This window comes from Chrysochloris asiatica, unplaced genomic scaffold (genome assembly GCF_000296735.1).
Source record: "Chrysochloris asiatica unplaced genomic scaffold, ChrAsi1.0 scaffold00012, whole genome shotgun sequence".
Taxonomy (NCBI): domain Eukaryota; kingdom Metazoa; phylum Chordata; class Mammalia; order Afrosoricida; family Chrysochloridae; genus Chrysochloris; species Chrysochloris asiatica.
The window spans coordinates 34,957,655-34,981,851 of record NW_006408530.1 but is presented as its reverse complement, the minus strand read 5'-3'; the positions used below and the strand labels follow the sequence as shown (position 1 = coordinate 34,981,851).

The following is a 24,197-nucleotide window of genomic DNA, read 5'->3' as shown; positions in this document are numbered from 1 at the left end:
CAATAAGTTGTCCTTTCAGGACCACTTTCTCCATGTCCCAGAGATTTTAGTATATTGGGTTTTCATTCTCGTTTATTTCTAGGAACTTTCTGAATTCTTAATTTCTACTATTATCCAGTTGCTCTTCAGCAGGGTGTTGTTCAGTCTCTATGTATTAAACTTTATTTTCTTGGTCTTCTTACTGATTTCTAATTTTATGGCACTGTGGTCTGAAAAGATGCTTTATAATATTTTAATGTTTATAAATTTACTGAGGCTTGTTTTGTGCCCTAACATATGGTTCGGTTCTGGAGAATGTTCCATGTGCACTAGAAAAGAATGTATATTGTGCTGTTGTTGGATTGAATGCTCTGTACACATCTATGAGGAGCTCTGGTAGTGTAGTGGTTACAAATCGGGCTGCTAATCTCACGGACAGCAGTTCAAAACTACCAGCTGTTCTGTGGGAGAAAGATGAGGCTTTCTGCTCCTGTAAATCTTTACAGCCGTTGAAACCCTGTACAGGGTTACTATGAGTCAGAACCGACTTCATGGCACATAACAACAATAACAACACGTCTATGAGCTCAAGTTGGTTGATTGTGCTGTTTAGTTCCTCTATAGCTTTGTTGTTTCTTTCTGGTTGTTCTATCCCTTTTAGAAAGTGGCGTATCGTATTAAAATCCCCCACTGTAATTGTAGATTTGTCTATTTCTTTCTTCAATTCTAGTAGGGTTTGCTTTATATATCTTGGTGCTCTTTCATTTGGAGCGTAGATGTTAATTATGGTTATGTCATCTTGCTCACATGACCCTTTAATCATGAGATAGTGTCCTTCCTTATCTCTTATGGTGGTTTTTGCCTTAAAATTTATTTTATCAGAGATTAGTATTGCCACTCCTGCTTGTTTTTTATTGCTGTTAGATTGGTATATATTTTTTTCCATTCTTTAACTTTTAGTCTGTTTTTGTCTTTGTGTGTAAGGTGTGTCTCTTGCAGGCAGCATATTGAAGGATCTTGTTTTCTTATCCATTCAGCCACTCTCAGTCTCTTTACAGGTGCATCTAGTCCATTGACATTCAGTGTAATTATTGATAGGTATGGATTAACTGCTGTAATTATGTTAATTTTTTATGGTGTCGTTAGTTCCTTTGTTCTGCTTGTCTTCTTGTGCTTCATTCATGTTTTTTGTGCTATTTCTTGTCAGTTTCTTCTATGTTTTAATGTTTCTTTGTTCTGCTTTGGTCTTCATTTTCATGGTAAATTGTGAAGTATTAATTTACTTTGGGATTATCCTATAGTCTGTTAAGTTTTCCCTGATAGTCTACTGTATCCTGCCATCTACTCTACCTCCTCACCACCTGGATCTCTGTTCCTGTATTTTTCCCTTCTTTAATGCTGTTAATATTTTAATCTTTGGTTGGCCTCACAGGTCCTCTGAATTCACTGCTGTAATTTTGTTCCGTTCTTAAATCTGCTATCCATCAACTGAGTTCCAGGAGGTGTTGCCACGTCTGTCAATCTCTGGTTGTTGTCTGTTCTTGCCGGTTTTCATTCTAAAGAATTCCCTTGAGGATGTTTTGAAGTGCTGATTGGTTTTAACAAAATCTTTTAGCTTTTGTTTATCCTGGAATGTTTTGATTGCACCATAGTATTTGATTGACAGTTTTCCTGGATAGATAATTCTTGGTTGACAGGTTTTTGTTTTTTTTTTCTTTCAGGGTTTTATATGTCTTCCCATTGCCTTCTTGCCTGCTTGTTTTCTGCTGAGAAGTCAAAGCTTAATCTGATTTGCTTGCCTATGTAGTTGACACTTCTCTTTTCCTTGGCTACTTTTAGGATTCTCTCCTTATTTTTGATTTTGGAGAGCTTGATTATGATTATGTCTCAGTGATTTTCTTTTGGGGGAAGGGGGGGTCTAGGCTTCCTGGGTTTCTTTCAGCTTCTTGAATGTTTATCTTCTCGTCCTTCAAGATTTTAGTGAAATTTTCTTCCAGTAGCTCTGCACCTATCTCTTCTGTGGAATTCTATGATTCTTTCTGTTCTGGAATGCCAATAATTCTTAAGTTATTCCTCTTCATGTTATCCAGCATGTATCTTAGACTCTCTTCAGATGTTCTAATCCTTTTTTCTGCTTGCTCTCCTAACTATCTTAGCAGTATTGAGAGATCTGTCTTCCAGCTCGCTGGTTCTGGCTTCCATGTCTTCCATTCTGCTCCTTTGCCCTTTCAGTGTGTTGTCCATTTCTGATATTTTATTGTTAATCATCGGGACTTCTTTTTTCAGGTTTTGGATTGTTTCCAATGCTGTATTTATAATGTTTGATTGCTCCTGTAGCACTTTCCTGACTTCTTTCTTATTTTCCTCTACCCCTTTTTGGAGCATTTGAATTTTTTCCATATTATTCTTCTGAATTCCTTTTCAGGCAGATCCAGAGCCTGCTTTTCTACTGGAAATTCTGTGTCTGCTTCCAGCTCATTAGTCTCAGTTACTTTTTTTCTGTTTGGGGATATGTGTTGATATCTTTAATTGTGTTTTCTTAGACATTTTCAAGTTATGTGAGTTTTTAATGCTTAAATGGATGTATGTTGCTTTTTGTTAAGCTTGCTGAGCATCTCTCCTCATGGATATAATTTGGAGATAGGCTTCCCTTTTCACGTGTAATTCCTAGCAACTGGTTTTGGCTCTTGTCCAGATGGTGGGGTATTACAGGGTATGTTTGTACCTTGGCTATATGGGCACAGTTGCTGTCTCTTCTTGGGCAAGGTAGGGGCAGAAAAGTCCTGTCCCTGGGCAAATAGTGAGGCCCAAAGGGCCAAAGGCAGAAACAATATAAAAGCAGCAACAGAAACCACTAATCAAAAGCAAAAATAAAATTGTGATTGACACTGTTCACTGGCCTTTGTTGTGCAAAGGGTCCTGCCTAGGTAAACTATGGGGCAAGTTCCCAGGGTCAAAATGTCATAAAAAGCAGTCTGAGGGTTTCCTCTCTGTGCTGTTGGAAAAGTGGGGGTGCAATGCTGGACCCTTTAGAGGGTGTGCTCCCGCCCATCTGAAGGTGTCTGGCCTGTGCAGTAAGGGCGTGATTTGGGTTAAGAGGAGAGATAAGTGAAACATGAAAGGTGAAAGATGAAAAATTGGTCACACCTCTCCCTTTAGACGCACTGCTTCGCAGCAGCTTCTAGAGCTGGGTCACTGCCTCCGCTTGGCTCCTTAATTCTTTACTGAACTGAGACTGCTTAGAAAGTCTGAGTTTGCAGAATCTCAAAGCTATTCAAATGTATTAGAAAGACCTGTAGGGTGTTTCTTGATAACAGATCATGTGCTTTGGTGATTGTTTCTGAAAAGGCAATAGACTTGTAAGTGTGTCATGCATATTGGGAGTATATTAAATATATTATACTATTTCACTGGGGACTCTTTTGACAAGAATGTGAAATGTTAGGAGAATAGAAAGTAATTCTTAAAAGTGCTTCTGACATCAAAGGTGACCGCTGAGCTTCAGGAAAAGGGTTCAAAGTAAGATTGACTTGTGTGATTTAGATATTCATAAGCCAAGCATCGAAAAGTCAGCAAGGCACTCTTTCACTGCCCAAGATGCAAGGGAATGGGAAAAGACTGGTGCAAATGTCTAGTTTGTTTAGAAAAGGGTCTTAGAGGAATTGAACTCCAACAACACACAACTATTAGCTGCTTCTCAAACACATGGTGAACAATCACACCAGTAGGTCATTATTTCTTATTCTGTTCTCTTAACCTATAACGTCCTTTCTTCAGCTCTCTGTTAAGTCTTTCTCACCCGCACATACCTCAATACTCACGTTATATAAACCCCTTCCTGGCTCACAAAGACTTTCCTAAGCTCATTTTTGCTCCCTGTCTTACAGCAAAGATATGATTCCATCTAACATTAGGTTTTCTCATGTGTGACTCTTGCTTTGCTGTGAGATGCTAAAGGGCAGAGGATATGACTTATTTATCTTCATATTGTTCCTTCACCCTACTTAGCCTAGAGCCATTTCAGTGAGCACATTAAAAAAATATATTTTGGTCTCAGAGGTGCCTGCAAAAAAAATTTACTCTTAAGGTATGTGATAGTTAAGGTTTTGTGTCAAAAGGACTGGGGCCAGGATTCCCAGTGGTTTGCCAGCTGAGATGTGGTTATCTCAATGGTGAAACCTAATGCAGGTAGAGTTAACTCTATTGACAATTGGCTGTATATGAGTAAGCATAGTTAACCCTATGATGATTGGCTATGAGCAGGCAGAGTTAACTCTATGATAATTGGCTATGATCAGGCAGAGTTAACTCTACCATGATTGGCAGTGTGCAGGTATAGTTAACTCCATGATGACTGGCTATGCTCCCAATATAATGAACATACAGGAAAAACCAGCTGGATCTGCATTTCATCTCTGGGTCATCCTTCAACTTCTGGTTCTTTGAATGTGAGTAAGTGCCTGCTCATCTGCCTGCTGGGTCCGCCTGCCAATCGTGGTTCATTGGGCCTAGACTTGGAGCTCTTGCATGCTCATCTGCCTGTTGGGCCAGCCTGCCAGTCTTGGCTCAGCTTACTTGGACTTGGGACTCTCTCACCTCTTACCTTACCTTATACAAATTTCTGAGCCATTTACCTTATACAAATTTCTCTCTCTCTCTCAACAGTGTTGTTATTAAGTGCCGTCGAATCGGTTCCGACCCCTAGTGGTCCTGAATAGGATTTCTGAGGAGCAGCAGGTAAGCTTGAACTGCCGACTTTGCAGTTCAAACCGACTTTGTAGTCCAGCGCAGTAATCCACAGCGCCACATGGGGACATATATAAATTTCACTGGTTCTGCTTCTCTAGATAACCAAGCCTAAAACTAGGTGGCAGTACTGTCAGATGAAAAGTTTATTTAAAAATTAAATTAAAAAAAATCAATGAAAACTGTGAAATTTATCTGGCTAAATATAATGGAACAACATTCACAAATTCCACCCACAGTGACAACTCAATACAGGGTAGCTTAAGACAGCAGCATGAACCATCTGAAGTACTAGCCTAACATTTATTGAGCACCGAAACACGTGATTAAGATCATAAGAAGTTTATGTGTTACTTAAGGCGATACAGCATATTCAATCCACAAAAATAGTAGTTAAAAAATGTAATTATGCAACTAAAAACACATGATTAAGCTCTTTATTGAAATCAAGTAATGGGGTATTAGAAAAAGCATCAAGGAAAAAGTGAGTCTAGAGCTGATTTTTTTAAGCCAAATATACACTGTCCAAATTAATGGGGGAGACTTGGGCTATCCTTAACTTAATTCAATGTTAGGAACAAAGTATAAAAATACCTGCTAATTTTCAGAAAATGGTGGTGGTGTGTGCTGGGGTCAGTTCTGACTCAAAGCGTCGCTGCCTAGAGTTTCCAAGGCTGTAAATCTTTACAGGAGCAGATAGCCTCATATTTCTCCCATGGAATGGCTGGTAGTTTCCATTTGCCAACCTTGAGGTTAGCAGCCCAACTCATAACCACTAAGCTACCAGAGCTCATTAATGATGACAGATTCCATTAATAAATATAAATATAATTTGATGATGGAATAGATATTTGTAAACACCAACTCAATCATCGGCACAGTTGGTTTGTAAAGGAACTAAAGAGATCACAATTAGAGCTTCCTATGGATTGTGGGATTTGTAAAAGGTGAATACCAGGTTTTCCATTCAATTTCATTTATACGTCTTGCCCACTAGAACCTCAGCGCCAAGATGCAAATCAACTTAAAGAACCTCACCAGTGAGTAAAAGCATCTATGAGCAAACTGAAATCAGAAGAAATGCAATTGCTTCTAATATTCTTGGAAACTTCCATTCCTATCACAGTTTATACACAGAAAAATAAATTAGAAAGAGCATTAAGACTAGAAGCCAGATGACCTAGCTTCTAGAGTTGGGTACACCTAGCCAGACGACCTAAAAAATGGTCACTTATTTTTAAGCGTCAGTATTGTACTTATTAAATTATGACTCTGTCTCCCATGCATAAGGTTATAGTGAGAGCTGAATTAATTTACTTTTGTGGTCCATGTTGATGTCAACATTACCAAAATTGCTTACTATAAAGCATAATAGTTTAGCAACTCTTTAAGAATTAAATATGGAAAAAGCAACCCATATTTGTGTTTTGAGAAAATGTACCGTGTGACTTGCATATGAATCTCAAAAGCAATGATCAGAATGCAGCAACTACAAATGACAAGTGAAAACCTTTGGTCTAGAGCAATGTGAAAAGAATTCTGAAACACAGTTTAAAGGAAACAAACTGTAACACATTGCTTTTCTCAGCACCTTGTAACTTCTGCATATATTTATTCCCTACTTCATTCTCAGGAGAAATGTTAAAAGCTTGAGGCTTTTTTTTTAAGCAACAGATGTAGACATTTATAAGTAAGGTCCATCTTAACTGAATTATTTCTCACAAATTAAACAAAGGATGCCAAAGAACAGTTCCAAGTGTTTACAATTGGCACTTAGCAACATAGTCTGCAGGTATTGCATTCATTAAAAGGACTGCTTATAAGAACAAAAGGGAATCAGAACAATGAGCCACACTCCTGGGATTGCTACCTTTGCATCTGCCCCATCCACATCCATGTTACCTATGAGTCATAAAACACTCTTTGAAAGTAAACTTTACCCTCTGGGAAGTAAACTTCCAATGCACCAAATTCCATTTAGTGCCCTGCAGAAAGGAGTTCTGCAAAGAATATGATGAAACAGACAACTCATCTTTTATAGGTGAACACTCAATCACAGAAACTCAGGAATGGAAAATCAGATTCTCATTCTCCCAGGCCATCATGGTTTATAACTTTAAAAATGATAAGTATTATCAAAAATTTTTAAACTACCAGAAATAGCTATTGTAGAACCAGTCTTGGAAGCAAATGTCTATCATAAACACATCTGTGAAATTCTTCTAGATGTTAACCTAAATCTTTCAAAGTATAATTTTGGCTCTATCTTTCTGCTTCAGTTAATAAAGGCATTCATTTGTTCATTAGTTTGTTCATTCATTCATTCCTGTATTCAGTCATTCCTGCACCAACAAATGTTTGTCGAATGCCTACCCATGACAAAGGCCACTGTTAGGAACACAGTATAAAAATACCTGCTAGTGTGGTGATTACGAACCGGGCTGTGAACCTTAAGGTCAGCAGTTTGAAACTATCAAATGTTCCAGGGGATAAAGATAAGGCTTTCTGCTCCCATAAAGATTTACAGCCATGGAAACCCTGTACAGAGTTGCTATGAGTGGGTTCCGACTCCACGGCACATAACAACCACCACCACCAATTTGCAGAAAATATAGAGAACAGAGGTGGAACACATTGAACTTCTCCAAGAATATGCAATCAGCAAAATTCAGATTGTGCAGGATTTTGCTGGGTTCTTCAACCAATAAAATTTTCAACAGATATACAAATGCCCCACTATCTGACAGCAAGCAGAATGCTTCTATGAAACTTCTCATAAGCTGAGCATTGTAAAGTGAAAGACCAATTACCATTAACTTAAATGGGAAAAACTTCTAAGCATTAACATAACCATAACCACCTAGAAAATCACATCAAATAACATGTAAAATATACAATAACACTAACATGTAGTGTCCACAGACACAATTCAAAGCTACAGAGGACTGATGCTGAGATGCTAAGTGTAGTTCCAGACAAGGAGCTTGGGGGCGCCATTCCCACTGCTCTGGGTGCCACTAACTCCTTAAAGGCTTCACTGCAAAACAAATGCTGAACACTAGTTTTGCTTTTCACCTTCTTTAGTAAAAGCAAAAATCCTCTTCAGATTTTCTTCTGGTTCATGGGAATTGGTACTAACGTAGGTCTTTCATAAAAGTGTAGTAGTATAAATGGACTTTTGAAAAGTGAGGAATACCTGTATTTAAAGGAGAAGGAAGAAATGAAGGGTAGCCTATAAGATAGAATGGACTTAAATTTAGTACAGTTGATTAGGCAACAGTGTTCAGGGATGCATACCGGATGTTAAAACTATTGAAAATACAACAGTGATTGCTGTAAAAGTCAGAAGAAAAGTTAACTCAAGGTGGTGGTAGTGGGAGGGGAGTTGGAGGCTGAGACTGGGACCAAGTACCAACAGAGACATCTAAATTACTGGCAGTTTGCTTTTTGAGCTGGCAGTGGTCACAAAGGTGTTGGCTTTAAAGCAAACACTATTTTTAGGTACTTTTCTGTAACTGGGTTTTAGTTTTCAAAAGAAATTCACTGATGAAACATGTGAAAGCCCCATACATTGTTCATGGGAATACAAAAGGGCACCGCTACTTTGGAAAACAGTATGGCTGTTTTGTATGAAGTTCAACATACATTCAAAACAGTCATGCACTGCTGAATATCTGTGACACATTCTGTGAGACTGGACATTACATAATTATGCAAGCATACCTAAATCATGAGCAATAGCATTCACTTCTTTTCCACCTTGTTGTGGTTGTTAAGTGCCACCAAGTCAGCTCCAATCTATAGCAACCCTGTATAGGGTTTCCAAGGAGTGGCTGGTGAACAATTGACCTTGCGGTTCAAACCAACTTTATAGTCCAGCGCATTAACCTACAACGCCACACCAGGACTGCTTTACCACCTTGTTGTTGTTGTTGTTAAGTGACGTCGAGTCGGTTCCGACCCATAGCAACCCTGTACAGGGTTTCTGAGGGTGTAAATCTTTACAGGAGTAGAAAGCCGCATCTTTCTCCCACAGAGCAGCTGGTAGTTTCGAACCGCTGACCTTACGGTTCGCAGCCCGATTCGTAACCACCTTAGCTTTGTTCAATAGCACTTTGTTTCACCTCAAAATGGATACTTGTTTGCTTCTTGCTACCATGATCGCTAGCACTGGTTTTGCTGTGTTTAGGAGCCATGATGCATTTCACGGTAATATTTTATGAAAGAAAATTAAACAGAGATACAAAGCAATGACACTCAAGAGTTGTGTGTTGTACAAAGTTACATGTTATATGAGAAGTATAAACTGTTATATGAAGGGTCCTGGAAAATGTCATGGGAAAATTCCATTCTCTTTTAATTCCATTTTTCCATGAATTTTTTGAAGTCTTTTTAAACAGTAAACTTTTTATTTCTTAAGTAGGGAAAGTTCACATTAAAATGATGACAGAAAGGACAGAGCAATACATATATAAACCAGTAGCATGCTGTTATTATGGGCCTTCGAGTCAGTTCCAACTCACAGTAACCCTGTACTCAGGGGTGTACTCAGGGGTGGGGAACAACCAGCCTGAGGGCCGTGTGTTGTTGTTGTTGTTAAGTGCCATCGAGTCGGTTCCGACCCATAGCGACCCTGTACAGGGTTTCCGAGGGTGTAAATCTTTACTGGAGTAGAAAGCCTCATCTTTCTCCCGCGGAGCGGCTGGTAGTTTCGAACCGCTGACCTTAAGGTTCACAGCCCGATTCGTAACCACTACGCTACCAGAGCTCCTTAAGGCCCACAAAATCATTTGGTCTGGCTCTGCCAAGCTAACCGCAGTTCCAGCCATCACACTGTTGTTGTTTTTGTTGTTAAGTGCCATCAAGTCGGTTCCAACTCATAGCGACCCTGTACAGGGTTTCCAAGGAGCAGCTGGTGAGTTTGAACCACTGACCTTGTGGTTTAAACCGACCTTGTGGTCCAGCGTTTTATCCTGCAGTGCCACACCAGGACTCAGTGTTTTTTATTAAGAAGATTTATGTATTATAGGTTATATACAAGAGGGCTTCAAAATAGTTTATGGAAAATTCACTTTATCTTTTCATTCCATTTTTCCACAAACTTTTTGAAGTCACTTCATTTGTACTGTAGTATTACAGAGTCCTGGTGTGGCATTGTGGGTTAATGCACCAGACTGCAAAGCCATTTGAACTGCAAGGTCAGTGGTTCAACCTTACCAGCTTCTCCTCGGAAACCCTATACACAGTTGCTATGGGTCGGAATCAACTTGACGGCACTTAACAACAACAATAACAACAACATTATGTATACAGGAACCATGAGATGTATGCACTATGCACATGAAGCTGTTTTGACTGCTACCTGTCATTATTTTTAAGGAATATATAAGGAAATTAAACAGCTGAGAAAAAATTTTAAGTATTTAGTAATTTTGCAAGACTTTATGAAAAGCTCAAATTATCAGAAGAGATCTGATTCATCATTCATCTTCTGAACACCAGGAGAGTAGTGGGTTGACACCAAAACATCATGCATGAAAAAAAGCAAAAGGTAATTCAAAACACAAGAAAGGAAACACGAACTGGATGTCAGAAGAGACTCTGAAATTTACTCTGCAGTTTAGAAAGGATACAGAAGCTTGGATATAGGATCCCACCACAGAGTGACAAACTAAATTGTCTGTCATTTTGGCATAGTGCAGTGGTCTGGGTGTTGTTGCGATGCTACAAGCTGTACAGCCAGTATTTTAAAGACGAGCAAGGTCACCCATGGTGGGCAGGTTTCAGTGGCATTTCCAGACTATATGTGACTAGGAACAAGGAGAGGTGGACTACTTCAAGATGGTTATGCACTGGAAATCTCATGAATAGCAGCAAAATATTTTCCGATTCAGTGCCAGAAGATGGCAGCCTTATGAGAGAAGCAGAACATTGTCTGGAAAGTAATAAAAATATGAGCGGGGAAGAGTTGCCTCCTCAAAGAACATATGACCACAATGATGTGAAGAAAGTAAAGCTTTTGAGATCTTCATCTGCTGATGAGAGAAAACTCAAAATGAAAAGAAACAAAAGCAAACATCCATTAATCATTGGAGCACGGAAGATCCGGAGTATGAATCTAAGAAAATTGGAAGTTGTGAAAATGAAATGCAAAGCAAAAAGATGGATAAGTAGGCCCTAGTGAGCTGAAATGGACTGGTATTGGCCATTTTTAATCCATCATATGGTGTAATACGCTAGAAGTGACAAACTGAAGAGGAATGATGTCACTTCAGCAACACAAACATTTAAAGAACCATCTTTACACTCAAAACTGACTGTAATAGGATAATATCCATAGGCCTGCAAAGAAGACCAGCTAATATTACTATGATGTAATGCTATGCACTCAAGCCAGTGATGATGAAACAGAAGAATTCTACCAACTACTTCAGCCTGAAACTGAATCAAGACACATTGATAATTACTGATTATTGGAATGCTAAAAATACAGAGGAAGCACCAGTAGTTGGAAAATATGGCCTTGGTAATAGAAATGATGCTGGATGATTGCATGATAAAATTTCTCAAGACCAACAACTTATTTATGGCAAAAAAATCTTTTTTAAAATAACATAAAGAGCAGCTCTGTAGATGGAATACACAGGAATCAGATTTACTACATCCGTGGGACAGTAAGGTAGAGAAGTGCAAGACCATCAGCTAAAACAAGGCCAGGCCCAGGCTTTGGAACAAACCATCAGTTGCACATATGCAAGTTTAGGCTGAAGATGAAGAAAATTAAGGTTTGCAAGTTAAAATATGACCTTGAGTACATTCACCTGAATTTAAAGACCACCTCAAGAATACATTTGATGCATTAGACACTAATGGCAAAGCACAGAAGAGTTATGGGATAACATGAAGAGTATCATTAATGAAGAAAGCAAAGGTCATTCAAAAGACAAAAAAGAAAACACAAACTGGATGCCAAAAAAGACTCTGAAATTTGCTCTTCAGTGTACAGAGAATAAATGGAAAGGAATATATAAGGAAATTAAACAGCTGTACAAAAAAATTTCAAAGGGCAGCTCCAGAAGACAAAGTCAAGTATTATAGTGAAATATACAAAGACATGGGTTAGAAAACCAAAAGGGAAAAACACACTCAACATTTCTCAAACTGAAAGAACTGAAGGAAAAATGTAAGCCTCAACTTTCAATATTAAAGGACTTTATGGACAAAATACTGAAGGGTGGAGAAAGCATAATTAGAAGATGGGAAGATTAACACACAGAGTCATTGTACCAAAAGGAAATGTTCAATGTTCAACCATTCCAAGAGGTTGCATGTAACCAAGAACTGACAGTTTTGAAGGAAGAAGTCGAAGCTTCACTGAAGACACTGGCAGAAACAGAAAAACAAGGTTCCAGGCGTTGGTAGAATACAAAGAGAAATCTTTCAACAAACTGATATGGCTCTGGAAACACTCACTCATCTAAGCCAGGAAATTGAGATGACAGCTACCATATATCAATCTATTGAAGAAACACATATTTGTGCCCATTACAAAGAGATGTGACCCAAGAGAATGCAGAAATAATTGAAAAATATCATTAATATCACTTATAAATAAAATTTTGAAGATAATTTAATAATGGTTGTAAAATCAACAGGAATGGCCAGAAACCCAAGCCAGATTCAGAAGAGAACATGGAACAAAGAATATTAATGCTGATGTCAAATAGATCTTGGTTGAAAGCAGAAAATACCAGAAAGTTGTTGAGTTATTATTATGCTTTATTGACTATGCACTGGCTTTTGACCGTGTGGCTCATAACGAACTGTGGATAACACTGTGAAGAATGGGTATTCCAGAATATTTCATTGTGCTCATGAAAAACTTACACATAGACCAAGAGGCAGTTGTTCAAACATAACAAGGGAATACTTTAAAGTTTAAAATCAGGAAAGCTGTGCTCCAAGGTTGTGCCCCTTTCACCACACTTACTCGATCTGTATGATTAAGCAAATAATCTGAGAAGCTGGACTATATGAAAAATAATGTGGCATCAACATAGAAGGAAGCCTCTCTCATTAACAAGCTAAGATATGTTTGCTGGAAATCAAGAAGACTTAAAATACTTACTGATGAAGATCAGAGATTACAGCCTTCAGAATGGATGGCACCTTAATGTAAAGAAAATGAAAATCCTCACAACTGGACCAATAAACAACATAATGATTAACGGAAAAAAAACCTGAGGTTGTCAAAGACTTTATTTTGCTTAGCTCCACCATCAATACTCATGGAAACAGCAATAAAGAAAGCAAACAACATATTGAATTCGTGAAATCTGCTGCAAAAGACCTCTTTAAAGTGGTATGGTGCTGTAGGATCAGCACTGGACTGCAAACCAAAAGGTCAGCAGTTCAAATCCACTACCTGCTGCTTGAAAATCCTACACGGTGTCACGATAAGTCGGAACTGACTCAATGGCACTTAACAACAACAAAGTGTTCAAGAGCAACTTATCACTTTGGGGACCAAGATGTGCCTGACCCAATTCATGATATTTTCAATTTTCTCTTATGCATGAAAGGAGCTCTGGTAGCGTAGCGTAGTCGTTATGAGTCAGACTGCTAATCTCAAGGTCAGCAATTCAAAACTACCAGCCTTTCCATGGGAGAAAAATGAGGCTTTCTACTCCCGTAAAGATTTACAGCCTTGGAAACCTTATATAGGTAGCTATGAGTTGGCACTGACTCCGTGGCACACTACCACCACCACCTCCACCATATGCATGAGAAAGTTGGACAGCAAATAAGAAGACTATATAAGAATCTATGCATTTGAATAATGGTGTTATAGAATAATATTGAAGTCCTGGTGTACTGCGGTAGGATAAGCACTAGACTGCTAACCACAAGGTTGGTTCAAACCCACCTGCTGCTCCTTGAAAACCCTATACAAGTTCAATATGAGTTGGAACCGACTCCATGGCACTTAACAACAACCGAAGTATATTAAAAGTACCATGAGCCACCAGAAGAACAAACAAATCTGTCTTTGAAGAAGGACAGCCAGAATGCTCCTTAGAAAGTTACACAGTGACACTTTACCCCTCACTTTTTGGATATACTTTCAGGAAGGACCAGTCCCTGGAGAAGGGCATCATGCTTGGGAATGTCAGCGAAAAAGAAGAACCCAAACATGATGAACAGGCAAAGCAATGGGCTGAAACATACTAACAATTGTAAGGATGTCTCGGGGCCCGGCATTGTTTCATTCTATTGTAGGTCAATAGAGTCAGACACAACTCAACAGCAATAACAACAACAACAACAACATTGGTGTAGGAAAGAAGTTGGAAAAAAAGAGGAATAAAGTATTTTTCAGGGACATGAAATATTATTTCTTTTGATTGTGGTGGAGGTTACATGGCAAGATACACTTGTCAAAACTTAACCAGCCGTATATCTGAAAATGAGTGGATTTTCTACAAAAGGTACAGAAATATAAATCATATAATTTTAAGAGTAAGTTTAGTTACTGGTTTTAATTATACTCTTATTTTGTCATAAAAAAAGTGTTGGTGTGGGGATAACACATTAGGAATTATAATAAACTCTTGAAAAAATATTTAGAGGTGAGACTAGCTTTCTAGTTATTGATGACGGCTATAGCTCCAGAGAAATTGCTTAGAAGTGAAAACAATTCCGTTTATCATAAAGTTCTCTCTGTTCAGGTTTTCTTTTCCAAACCAGCTAAATAAATCCTTTAGTGGACAACATCAGATCCGAGAGTAATAATGCTGATGTCCGCTTCACAGTGTCTTAACTTCCTTGTGCCAGCAGAGCTTCTCGATATTTAATTTCGGCTTTCCTCAACAGAAGTTTTTCATCTGGGCTTGGCAGTTTTCTCATCTCAACTTCTCCAGAGTCAAGTGACCAAAACAGACATGGTCAAATCGAGCTCCACAGAGCCTCTCATGACAACCTGGAGAATAAGGTTCCCCCTCAAGAACTCAGCGTGAAAAATCCACTGCCAGAAATTTCAAGACTACGTTACAACAGTCTAGTTGCAACTTTGCCTGATAAATGCATTTCAGGATACATTCCACATTCTGATGGATCAACTTTCCTAGAAATTGTCACAAATATGGAAATCCACCAGTCAGCAGGCCAGGAAACTGTCTTCCAAATTTCCTGGCAGAGACAAGCGTGCCCCTCCAGAGCTACTTCCCTTTGTTGAAGCATTTCCTTTAGTAGTCTGTCAATCTCTAGAACCCTGTTTATCAACAATGCCTTTAGTGCTGCTTGTACATCATCCCTCAATACCAACCGTTCTTGATCATATGTTACCTCCTAGAGATCCCCATGTAATATGACCATGTTCTCTGAAATGAAAGTGGACTACTGTTGTTGTATACTTGGTGTTGATTTTATTATTCCTACCAGAGATGAATAGTCACAAAGGCAAACACTGTGTTGTTTACTTAACCACACATAGCTCTTCTAAGGAATCAAGTAGAAACATGTGCCAGTGTCATTATTTGAAAAAGGCAGAAATAAAATGAAACTAAATAACTAGTAATCACCCAGAGATCAGACGGTGGTCCTGTTTATCTCCAGTTCTCCACACAGTCAGTTTTAGCCTACCTTTTCTTTGCATAAGTGAAACCATGAACTCTGGGTCTCTAGGGTATACATCCAAAGATATCCCAGGTTACGTAAGCTAGGCATTTGAAAAGACATTCTTTAAAAGAGTTCCTTCCATCTGCTGTAATTCAAAGAAACTGTATAATTTAAACTGTCATGGATTAAATTATGTGTCCTCCCTCCCACCCCCAAATATGTGAAATGATTATCAGTGGTTCGGCAGTTATGGAATGGATGTGCGCATCTCCCATGGTGTGATGTGATGTGATCGGTCACCAGTTGTAAGGCGATTGGGGTGGAATGTAGCATCCTTACTCAGATCACCTCGTTGATCTTCAAAGAGATCAAAAGAGAAGACAGAAAGAGGAACTTCATTACCACCAAGAAAGAAGAGCCAGTAATGGAGAAATTGCCCTTTGGTCCCAGGGTCTCTATACTGAAATGCTCCTATATCCACACAAAGATCAAGAAACATGGAGATCTCTTAAGGCACATCGAGCCCACAGATGCTGAATGTAGACACGAGCCTACCCCCAGAGACAAGAGACAAAAAGGCTTCACTTAGAGCTGAGCCCCTGAATTTGGACTTCTAGCCTCCTAATGTGTGAGACAATACACTTCTGCTTGTTGAAGCCATCTGTCCACCAGTGGTATTTCTGTTACAGCAACACTAGATAACTAGGGTATAAAGCTCGTTTCAAACTTTGTATAGATTTACACATAAACACAGATATTGTTGTTGTTAAGTGGTGTTGAATCAGTTCTGACTCAAGAGGTTTCCAAGGAGCAGTTGGTAGGCTTGACCCACCAACCTTTTGGTTAGCAATCCAGTGCTACTCCTCCTGTGCCACCCAAAGACGCCAAGACATAGATAAAAGGCCCCAATTTTTATGACAAATCTCATCCAGAAATATTGTTTATGGTGTAGGAACAGCCACTATAAATCCAAAGAAAACTGTCCTCTATATTCATCAGGAGAAATAAGGCACGAAGGAGAGCCAGGCTCTGTGACAGGTTAAAGCTGGTGGAGGGTCTGCAATGGGGGCAAACACAGGAAAAGAGCAGATGTGCTCTGTGCCGCTAACTAGCCAAAGGTCGGTGAACAGCTTTCTCTAAAGGTCGGTGAACAGCTTTCTCGTCTTGTTATGTTCTACTCCTTCCCAGATGTACAGAAAATGTTCTTTTAATGTGCCAGACATACAGAGGCAGAAAGGTAGACGTGGGCAGAACGGTTAAGGGCATATTATCCTCTTCAACACATACTTTCATGCCAGGTACCTACAGCTTTCAAATGGGCATCAGAAAATGGACCCTAGGATTCCATACAAGTCTCTGAAAGCAGTAGTGTGAACTGCAACCAGTGAGAGAATTAAGCAGTAAAACCATCACAATTGATGTTTCCTTGAAGTTCCGCATGCAGAGAGTGCACAGCAATCAGCTGTGGTAGGAAAAGTCCCTGTCACAGTAAGCAAGGCAGTGGAGAACAGCACAGGGGAGAAGGTCAGAACAGGCACAGAGATGTCCTGGCAGTAGGAACGAAACGACTGGATTCCACTGGGGTGTCAACTATCCTGTTCTATTACAGATGACAAAGCTCAGCTTTGTCCTCAGTTCGATTTACACTACCCATTAAACACAAACACACACACACACAAACCATGTCTAAGCTACAGAAAAATAATCATTGATTCATGATACTTTGAGTGTGATGCTCTGGTCTAATTGTACACAGTTTTAAAAATATGTCATCCTAGGCGGTGAGTCAGCCCAGGCTCATTCTAATTTAGACCTCTGAACATACTGCGGCATAGAGCTGTCATACTAAGTGCATGTATTATTAGCATTATCATTGCCATTACTTAAGATGGATTGAATTGTGCCTCCCAAATATGAAGATAGAGCTTCAAAAAGTTCATGGGAAAATGCAAACAAAGGGGACTTTTTCCATTAACTTTTTGAAACCCTTACATATAAATGTTGTAAATTCTAATCCCTGTACTTGTATACATAATCCCATTTGGGAATAAGGTTTTCTACATTATGTTAATGAGGCCAGATGTGTTTTAAGACTTGCAATATATAAAAGGAATAGATTAGGCACAGTGGCAAGGAAGCACAAATGGAGAGAGATAAATGCCATCAGCAGATCTCCAAGGAAGAGATGCTGAAAAAGCTGAAGACTGAGCCTTAAGCAGAAAGCATCATCTTTCTCCCCATGGAGTGGTGGGTAAGTTTGAACTGTAGACTTTGTGATTAACAGCCCAGTACTCTGGTACCGTAGTGGTTACGAATCGGGCTGTGAACTGCAAGGTCAGCAGTTCTAAACTACCAGTTGTTCCGTGGGAGAAAGATGAGGCTTCCTACTCCCGTAAAGATTTACAGCCTCAGAAATCCTGTACAGGGTCACTATGAGTCGGAACTGACTCCATGGCACATAACAACAACAACAACAACTTATCCTACAGAGCTACACCAACTAACCATTTGATTCTATTCATGTCCCAGTACACGAGTAGAGTTGCCCTGCATTTTGGCAAATTTGCACTTCATTTACAGCTATACCACTAACACGCTGTTTTTAGCGTATGTATATGTAAGGATCCTCTACCAGTAGTCCACATTTTTTGAGGATATATACTCTGTTCTACTGTAGTTGTGTACACAATTAATGCGATTTATTGCCTGAAAAGAACAGCAGCTGCTAGTAATAATCTATGCTTTGATTAGGTTGTTTTCAAAGGGACCCACACAAATATATGTGGCAAATCATGCATAGTTTGCATGGTGTTAGTCTATAAAATAAGGCACTGCTATTTCACCTTGACATGCCCCACTTGTCTTTGAGACAATGTTCCAGAGAGTCCTCAAAGTGCTCCTTCAGCAGACTAACTGATGCACAAACACTTCCTAATACAACATGGAGTAACAAGGCTGAGGGTTCAAGCAGGAGCCATCTTGACTCGAGAAGGAAGTCAAGAGCATAGCTGCTGTTCACAACACAAATCCTGGCTGACTGGACAATCACAAGTCAAACAAGCCATCCATAAGAGAGGTGGGGAGGTAGGAACATTTCACTGTGGATGACACAGGACAAAGCTAACCCAATGTAAAATATGTCCAGTCATATATATATCTATAGAGATATATATAGATAGAGATATACATATAGCACATAGATGTGGGGTTAAAGATTATTTTCCACATCTGGAAAGCATCTTTAATTTATATCATCAAATAACAAGACAGACATGGGCAGCCTAAAGACTGTACATGTTTCTATGTGGTTCCTATTGAACTGCTCACTAACTGTGCTGATGCTGCTGTTATTAATTACAGTTGAGTTAGTTCCATCTCATAGTGATCCTGTATAGGGCTTCCGAGAAGTTCTTGCAGTTAGCAGCACCACACCAGGACTGTAGGGAAGGGTTAATTTCAAAATATCTTTTTTTAATCTCTGCATTTAGTGTTGTTGAGTTGGTTCCAACCTATTGCAACCCTGTATAGGGTTTCCAAGGAGCAGCTGGTGAGTTTGAACTCCCACCTTGAGGTTCAAACCAACCTTTTGGTTTATCCTTCAGTGCCACCTCAGGACTCTAGTTACATTGTTGTTAAGTTGTTAAATGTCATTGAGTAGGTTCAGACTCATAGAGACTCTGTATAGGGTTTCCAAGAAGCAGCTGGTTAATTTGAACAATTGTCCTTGTGGTTCAAACAGACCTGTGGTCCAGCGCTTTTTTCCACAGTGTGGTCCAAACCAAGTTGTTTATGTCTTGTCTAGATCTCCCTCACAGCAACAACAAGCCATTTCAGATGTCTGCGTGTAGAGCTGATTGAACAACCTCTATTCACATCTTTGCTTTACCACTGTCCAAGTTTTGGACACTGGTGCTCATTTACTCTTCCCCCCGTGAGGTCAAGGGAAAAGGGAGAGATTATGAACGAAGGTTTGGTAATGACATAATGGAACTGCTCAAGGAAATATTTTTATCATCTAAATGATCCCATTATTCATTAGTGCAGAAGTCTGCATAATCAAGTTTGTCTGGTACCTTTCAACCAGCAGACTCATCACACAACTAAAATTGTCTGAAATAAGCCCCCACTACCTCTCCTGAATCGTTCATCCTAACAGCTGAACTCTACTTCCCACAGAGATCTGACTGCCACAGCTTCTAGATTCATTATTTACTTTCCTTTCCAGTGTCTCTCTCAACCCCATATCTGAAGTTCCAAATTACCCGTAACCACTATGTAGATGGTGGCACATAACCACCACCACCACCACCACCACTATGTAGATGCTGGCTACCATGCCATGTAACACACCTGGAAAATACTTCACCCAACGTATCAAGGTGTGCATCTGTGCCCGGGTTCAAGAAACAGACATATGAAAGACACAATGCACATGTTTGCAAGTTTGCATGAATTCACAGTAATAACACCAGACGAGAAATTCAACTTCAGAGTTATTTCTATTCTACCAGTTATTATTTAACTATGGATCCAATACCCCTATTTTTTTATTTTTTGATTCAATAATTGAGTAAGCTATTGGGTAAGCATAACAGTCCTAATTCTAAGAACTCATTGCTATTTGTATCATATTGGGCATTGTATATGGTATCCTTCAAGAGTCCTGTATAATACAGCTTATTTAACAGAGATGCTGTTTCTCTCCTTTAGGGCAAAGAAGTCTTTGTCTGGAGTCCCTGGATGGTGTAAGTGATAAATGTGCTCAATCTGTCAACTGAAAAGCTGAAGGTTTAAATCCACTCAGAGGCACCATGGAATAAACATTTAGTGATCAACTTCTGGGGCCAATGAAAATGCTGTGGAGCACAGTTATACTTGGACACGCACGGGATTGTCAATGACTCAGAATGGACTCCAGGGAAACTGGTTTAGCCTTGTCTAAGAAGTAAAAAATTAAGGAGCTCTGGTAGCGTACTACGAATTGGGCTGCAAACTGCAAGGTCAGCAGTTTGAAACTACCAGCTATTCCGTGGGAGAAAGATGGGGCTTTCTGCTCCCGTAAAGATTTATAGCTTCGGAAACACTGTATAAGGTCACTATGAGTTGGAACCGACTCCACGGCACACAGCCACCACCACCACGAAGTAAAAATTATACATCCTTTTGTGTTTCGCTTTTTTATCTTGGCTGCCAGGAATCCTTGAGCTAAATTAAATGATCCTTCTCAGAAAATATGTTCGTCTATATAATTATGATTATTGGCCACATTCTCTTTCTCACAGTCTTTTATTTTCTCTTTTTATCAACCTTACTGTAAGCCTATCTTGTATTATAAGCTGCCTTACATTCATAATTCTTTATAGACAATTTTTTAAAGTAACCTTGGTCCATGAACAATGTTCACAATAATTATACATCCCAGAAAATATCATATATATATAAAACGAACTCATCAGTCCAAGAAAAAAGGTGAAAATTATGGCTATAAATGTTTTTAATTGAACACAATGACTTTGATTATATAAATTACTTGTATGACCATTTGGACACTGACCATGAATACGGATGATGCATTACAGACACATTCTGTAATGCTGAGAACTTTACCAAGTTAAATTATAATAACAGAACCGTTAAAATAGCCTTAACTAGAAATAAACTTAAAAGCAAAGCTTAAAATGTGAAAGGCCATCAGAAATGGTTCAGTGGATCCACTCAAATCATTGTGTAATTATCTGTTATATTTGCTTCTTTTCCCTATCTTTTGCTGATTTACACAGTTGTCTGTCTATAATTGGACTTGAACTTCTCAGTTTCAGTGAAGCTTTACAAGAGAAAACGGATTATGCTGGGGAAATTAAAATCTTCATGAGATCAGTATGTAAAACGGACCACTATTTACTTTACATACAATTATCTTCTCTTTTCAGCCAGGATGTAGTCCTGGCTCTTGGGCAATTCAAATCTGTACAGGATTGTCATTTGATTTACAACAGATGACCCAGCATCATATGAACATAATTTATTGGGCCATGTGTCTCACAACCTGTAAATCAATAGCTTGAACACAAAGACATCTCAATTATACAGTGCAAGAGAAGTAAGATTTTCCTTCTCAGCGGTTATTTCAAAGTTGCTGCAGGTGGGGATATCTATTATTTTCAGTTGGCAACTATGCAAGGAGATTGGCCATCAAACTGGATGAAAAACCATGCATAAGGTGGGACAAGCAATCGCCTGCAAGGGGTGGGCCACGCATTTGTTAGAGTATTGATTGGTACCTTTCCACAGCACCTGTGTATGACAAAAGGCTCGGTATTCTGACAGGGTGTTAAATTATGACACCGCACAATGACCAGTAATCCATCCTTCCTGCCCTGTTCCTCTAAGAAACCCACTAAACTAAATCACAACATTCGTGGCATGAGGCAAAATAGAAGATTTGCCTTTTTCTTCCAGTTCATCTAGAAAAGAAAGTTATCAGAATAAAAGCCTCTTTATGAGGAAGCAATATCACCATCACCAACTGTACGTTGTTGTTGCCAGCTGCCCTAGAGTGGACCCTGACTCATGATGATCCCATGCACAGCAGGGATCAGCAGGCTTTTCTTCCTAGTCCATTTTAGTCAGGAGGACGCACCTCTGAAAGCTATTCAGTATCATAGTGATGCACAAGCCTCCGCTGACAGAGGTGGAGGCTACACACAGTTACATTGTCCAGAATCAAACTCAGGACTCCCACACGAGGGCAAGAATCCTACCACCATGGAACTACCAATAGCCCAGTCATATAGAAAAGCAAGTCTGAATCACCTCAAATCCCACACTGGAATTGGGATAGTAGCCCATGAAGATGTTAAGGACACTTTCAAACTCAAACACCTGGGAGAACCTCATGAGGAGAAGTACAAGAAAAATAATTTTCTTGATTTAGCAAATGGTGAAGGAAAAATGTAGGCATGAAAATAGACTGTCTGGTATCTGGTCCCTGGTTTTATAACTGGACAAGTTGTGAGGTTTTTTCCAGTGAGTTGAATGGCTTTTAACATAGGAGGCTGACCCTCCACCTGGCCCACATTAACTATAATTGGAAGCCGAAAGACTCAGAGTGTGCTGGAATTCAATCTAAAAGAGCTGCTTTTTTCACAATCCTCCTTTCAGATTTTAGTTCTCTCCTTTTAAAGGACAGGAACTCATTGACTTTGACTTTGATTTTTACTGCTTCTAAATGTTTCCTCTAAGCAATGAGTAAGACCTTACCATCTGACTGAATTCCCAGTCTCTCTCTACTTTAAAATGATGACCTGTGAAATCTCATCCACTGACCTAGCCTCTCAAAGGACATTCCCACAGGCCACAAAGGCATTGCAACTCAATGGAAGACCCCTGGGGAAGCCATCAAGGAGGAAAAGACAACCAACTTCTATAAAGCCCAGCAAGGTCAAGGGCAAACTGAAAGTTTCAGAAAACTGGTCCAATTGCAATAGGACGGTGTGATCCGAAAAGAAGGTCTAAATGGTTAAGATATTAGCTCACCAAAGACAGAAGAATCTTGCAAAATATAAATTCAATGAAAGGTGTTACTGGTGCAATGGAAGGATGCTGCACCTCACAAAGCAATACGCTCGTTTCATGAATGATACCTGGAGAACTGCTGCTGCAGGCCACGCATCTGAATCCTGTTTCGTTCAGACTCCAGCGTCACCTCCTGTAACCGCTGTTCACTTTGAAGACGCAAGTGTCTCTCTTCTTCCAATTCGTGTATCAGCTTCTCATGCTAGAGGAAATAGAGAGGGACAAACTTCAGAAGTTTCTTAAATACTATGACATAAATATACAGTCATAGCTTTTACTTATAAAGTGCTAACTTGGACTTAATATTCATTTTATCTTCATAAAAATCCCATTGAGTTAAGTTCTGTTATTAATTTCTTGTTATAGGCGAGGGAGGTCCCTGAGTGATACAACAAGTTTGCACTCAGCTACTAACTGGACTGTTAGCCACAAAGATGAATCTGAGAGAAAGCCCCTCTGAAAGAAAAAGATGAGGTTGTCAGCTCATGTGAAAAATGTACAGTCTTGGAAACCTGACATAAGACTACTGTGAGTTGGAATTGAGCCGATGACAGTTGGCTTGAACTAACACAGAGGTTGGTGGTTTGCACCCATCCAGCGGTACCACAGAAGAAAAGCTTGGTGATCTCTTTCTGTAAAGATTACATCCAAGAAAACCCTATGGAGCAATTCTACTCTGTAACAAACAGGTTACCTTGTGTCCAATTGACTACAGCAGTGGGTGTGATTTTGAATTTTCATAAATGAGGAATTAAATGATTTGCACAAGATCATATAAATCACAAGGTAACAGATTCTGAATCCTGGTTGATTTTTCTCCGGAGCTTAAACAATTTTCACTAACCTAGGTGACATCCTGTGAAGAATTTTGACCTAATGGTATTATTAAGGGCATAGCAGTTCAACTAATGTCTAAGCTTTATGACTTCTTCAGAATTATTTCATCTGTTTAATTCTCAGGTATATGCTTTGAAGGATGCATTACTATCTTTATATATGAGCCAGCAATTTTAAGTTAGTGAGGTCATGGAGCTGATAAGAACAAGGTTAAAAAATTATTTTTAATTTGGTGAGTTAGGCTGTCACAGGCAAAAAGAGGCCAAAGCCATCCAATGTATTTACAATCCTAGAAACTGGCTTATTTCAAGAATGGGCAAAGAGGATTAAAAGTGGGAATGGATGACTCAAAATCAGTGGGTCAGCAAAATCTCGTTTCCGGAACTGGTAAAAAGCACGCACTTCAGATTATCCTGATGATACTGAAAGAGCTGCATTTACAT

At 39.3% G+C, this 24,197-nt stretch overlaps 1 protein-coding gene across 1 annotated transcript in view; it reads right to left on the bottom strand.

Annotated features, from left to right (window-relative positions):
- Positions 1 to 24,197, bottom strand: part of NCKAP5 (NCK-associated protein 5) — an 851,304-nt gene that overhangs the window by 567,903 nt on the left and 259,204 nt on the right. Inside the window, exon 3 of the mRNA XM_006834602.1 lies at positions 22,986 to 23,119. Within this exon, the coding sequence (XP_006834665.1) occupies positions 22,986 to 23,119 (134 nt within the window). The remainder of the gene's footprint in view (positions 1 to 22,985; positions 23,120 to 24,197) is intronic.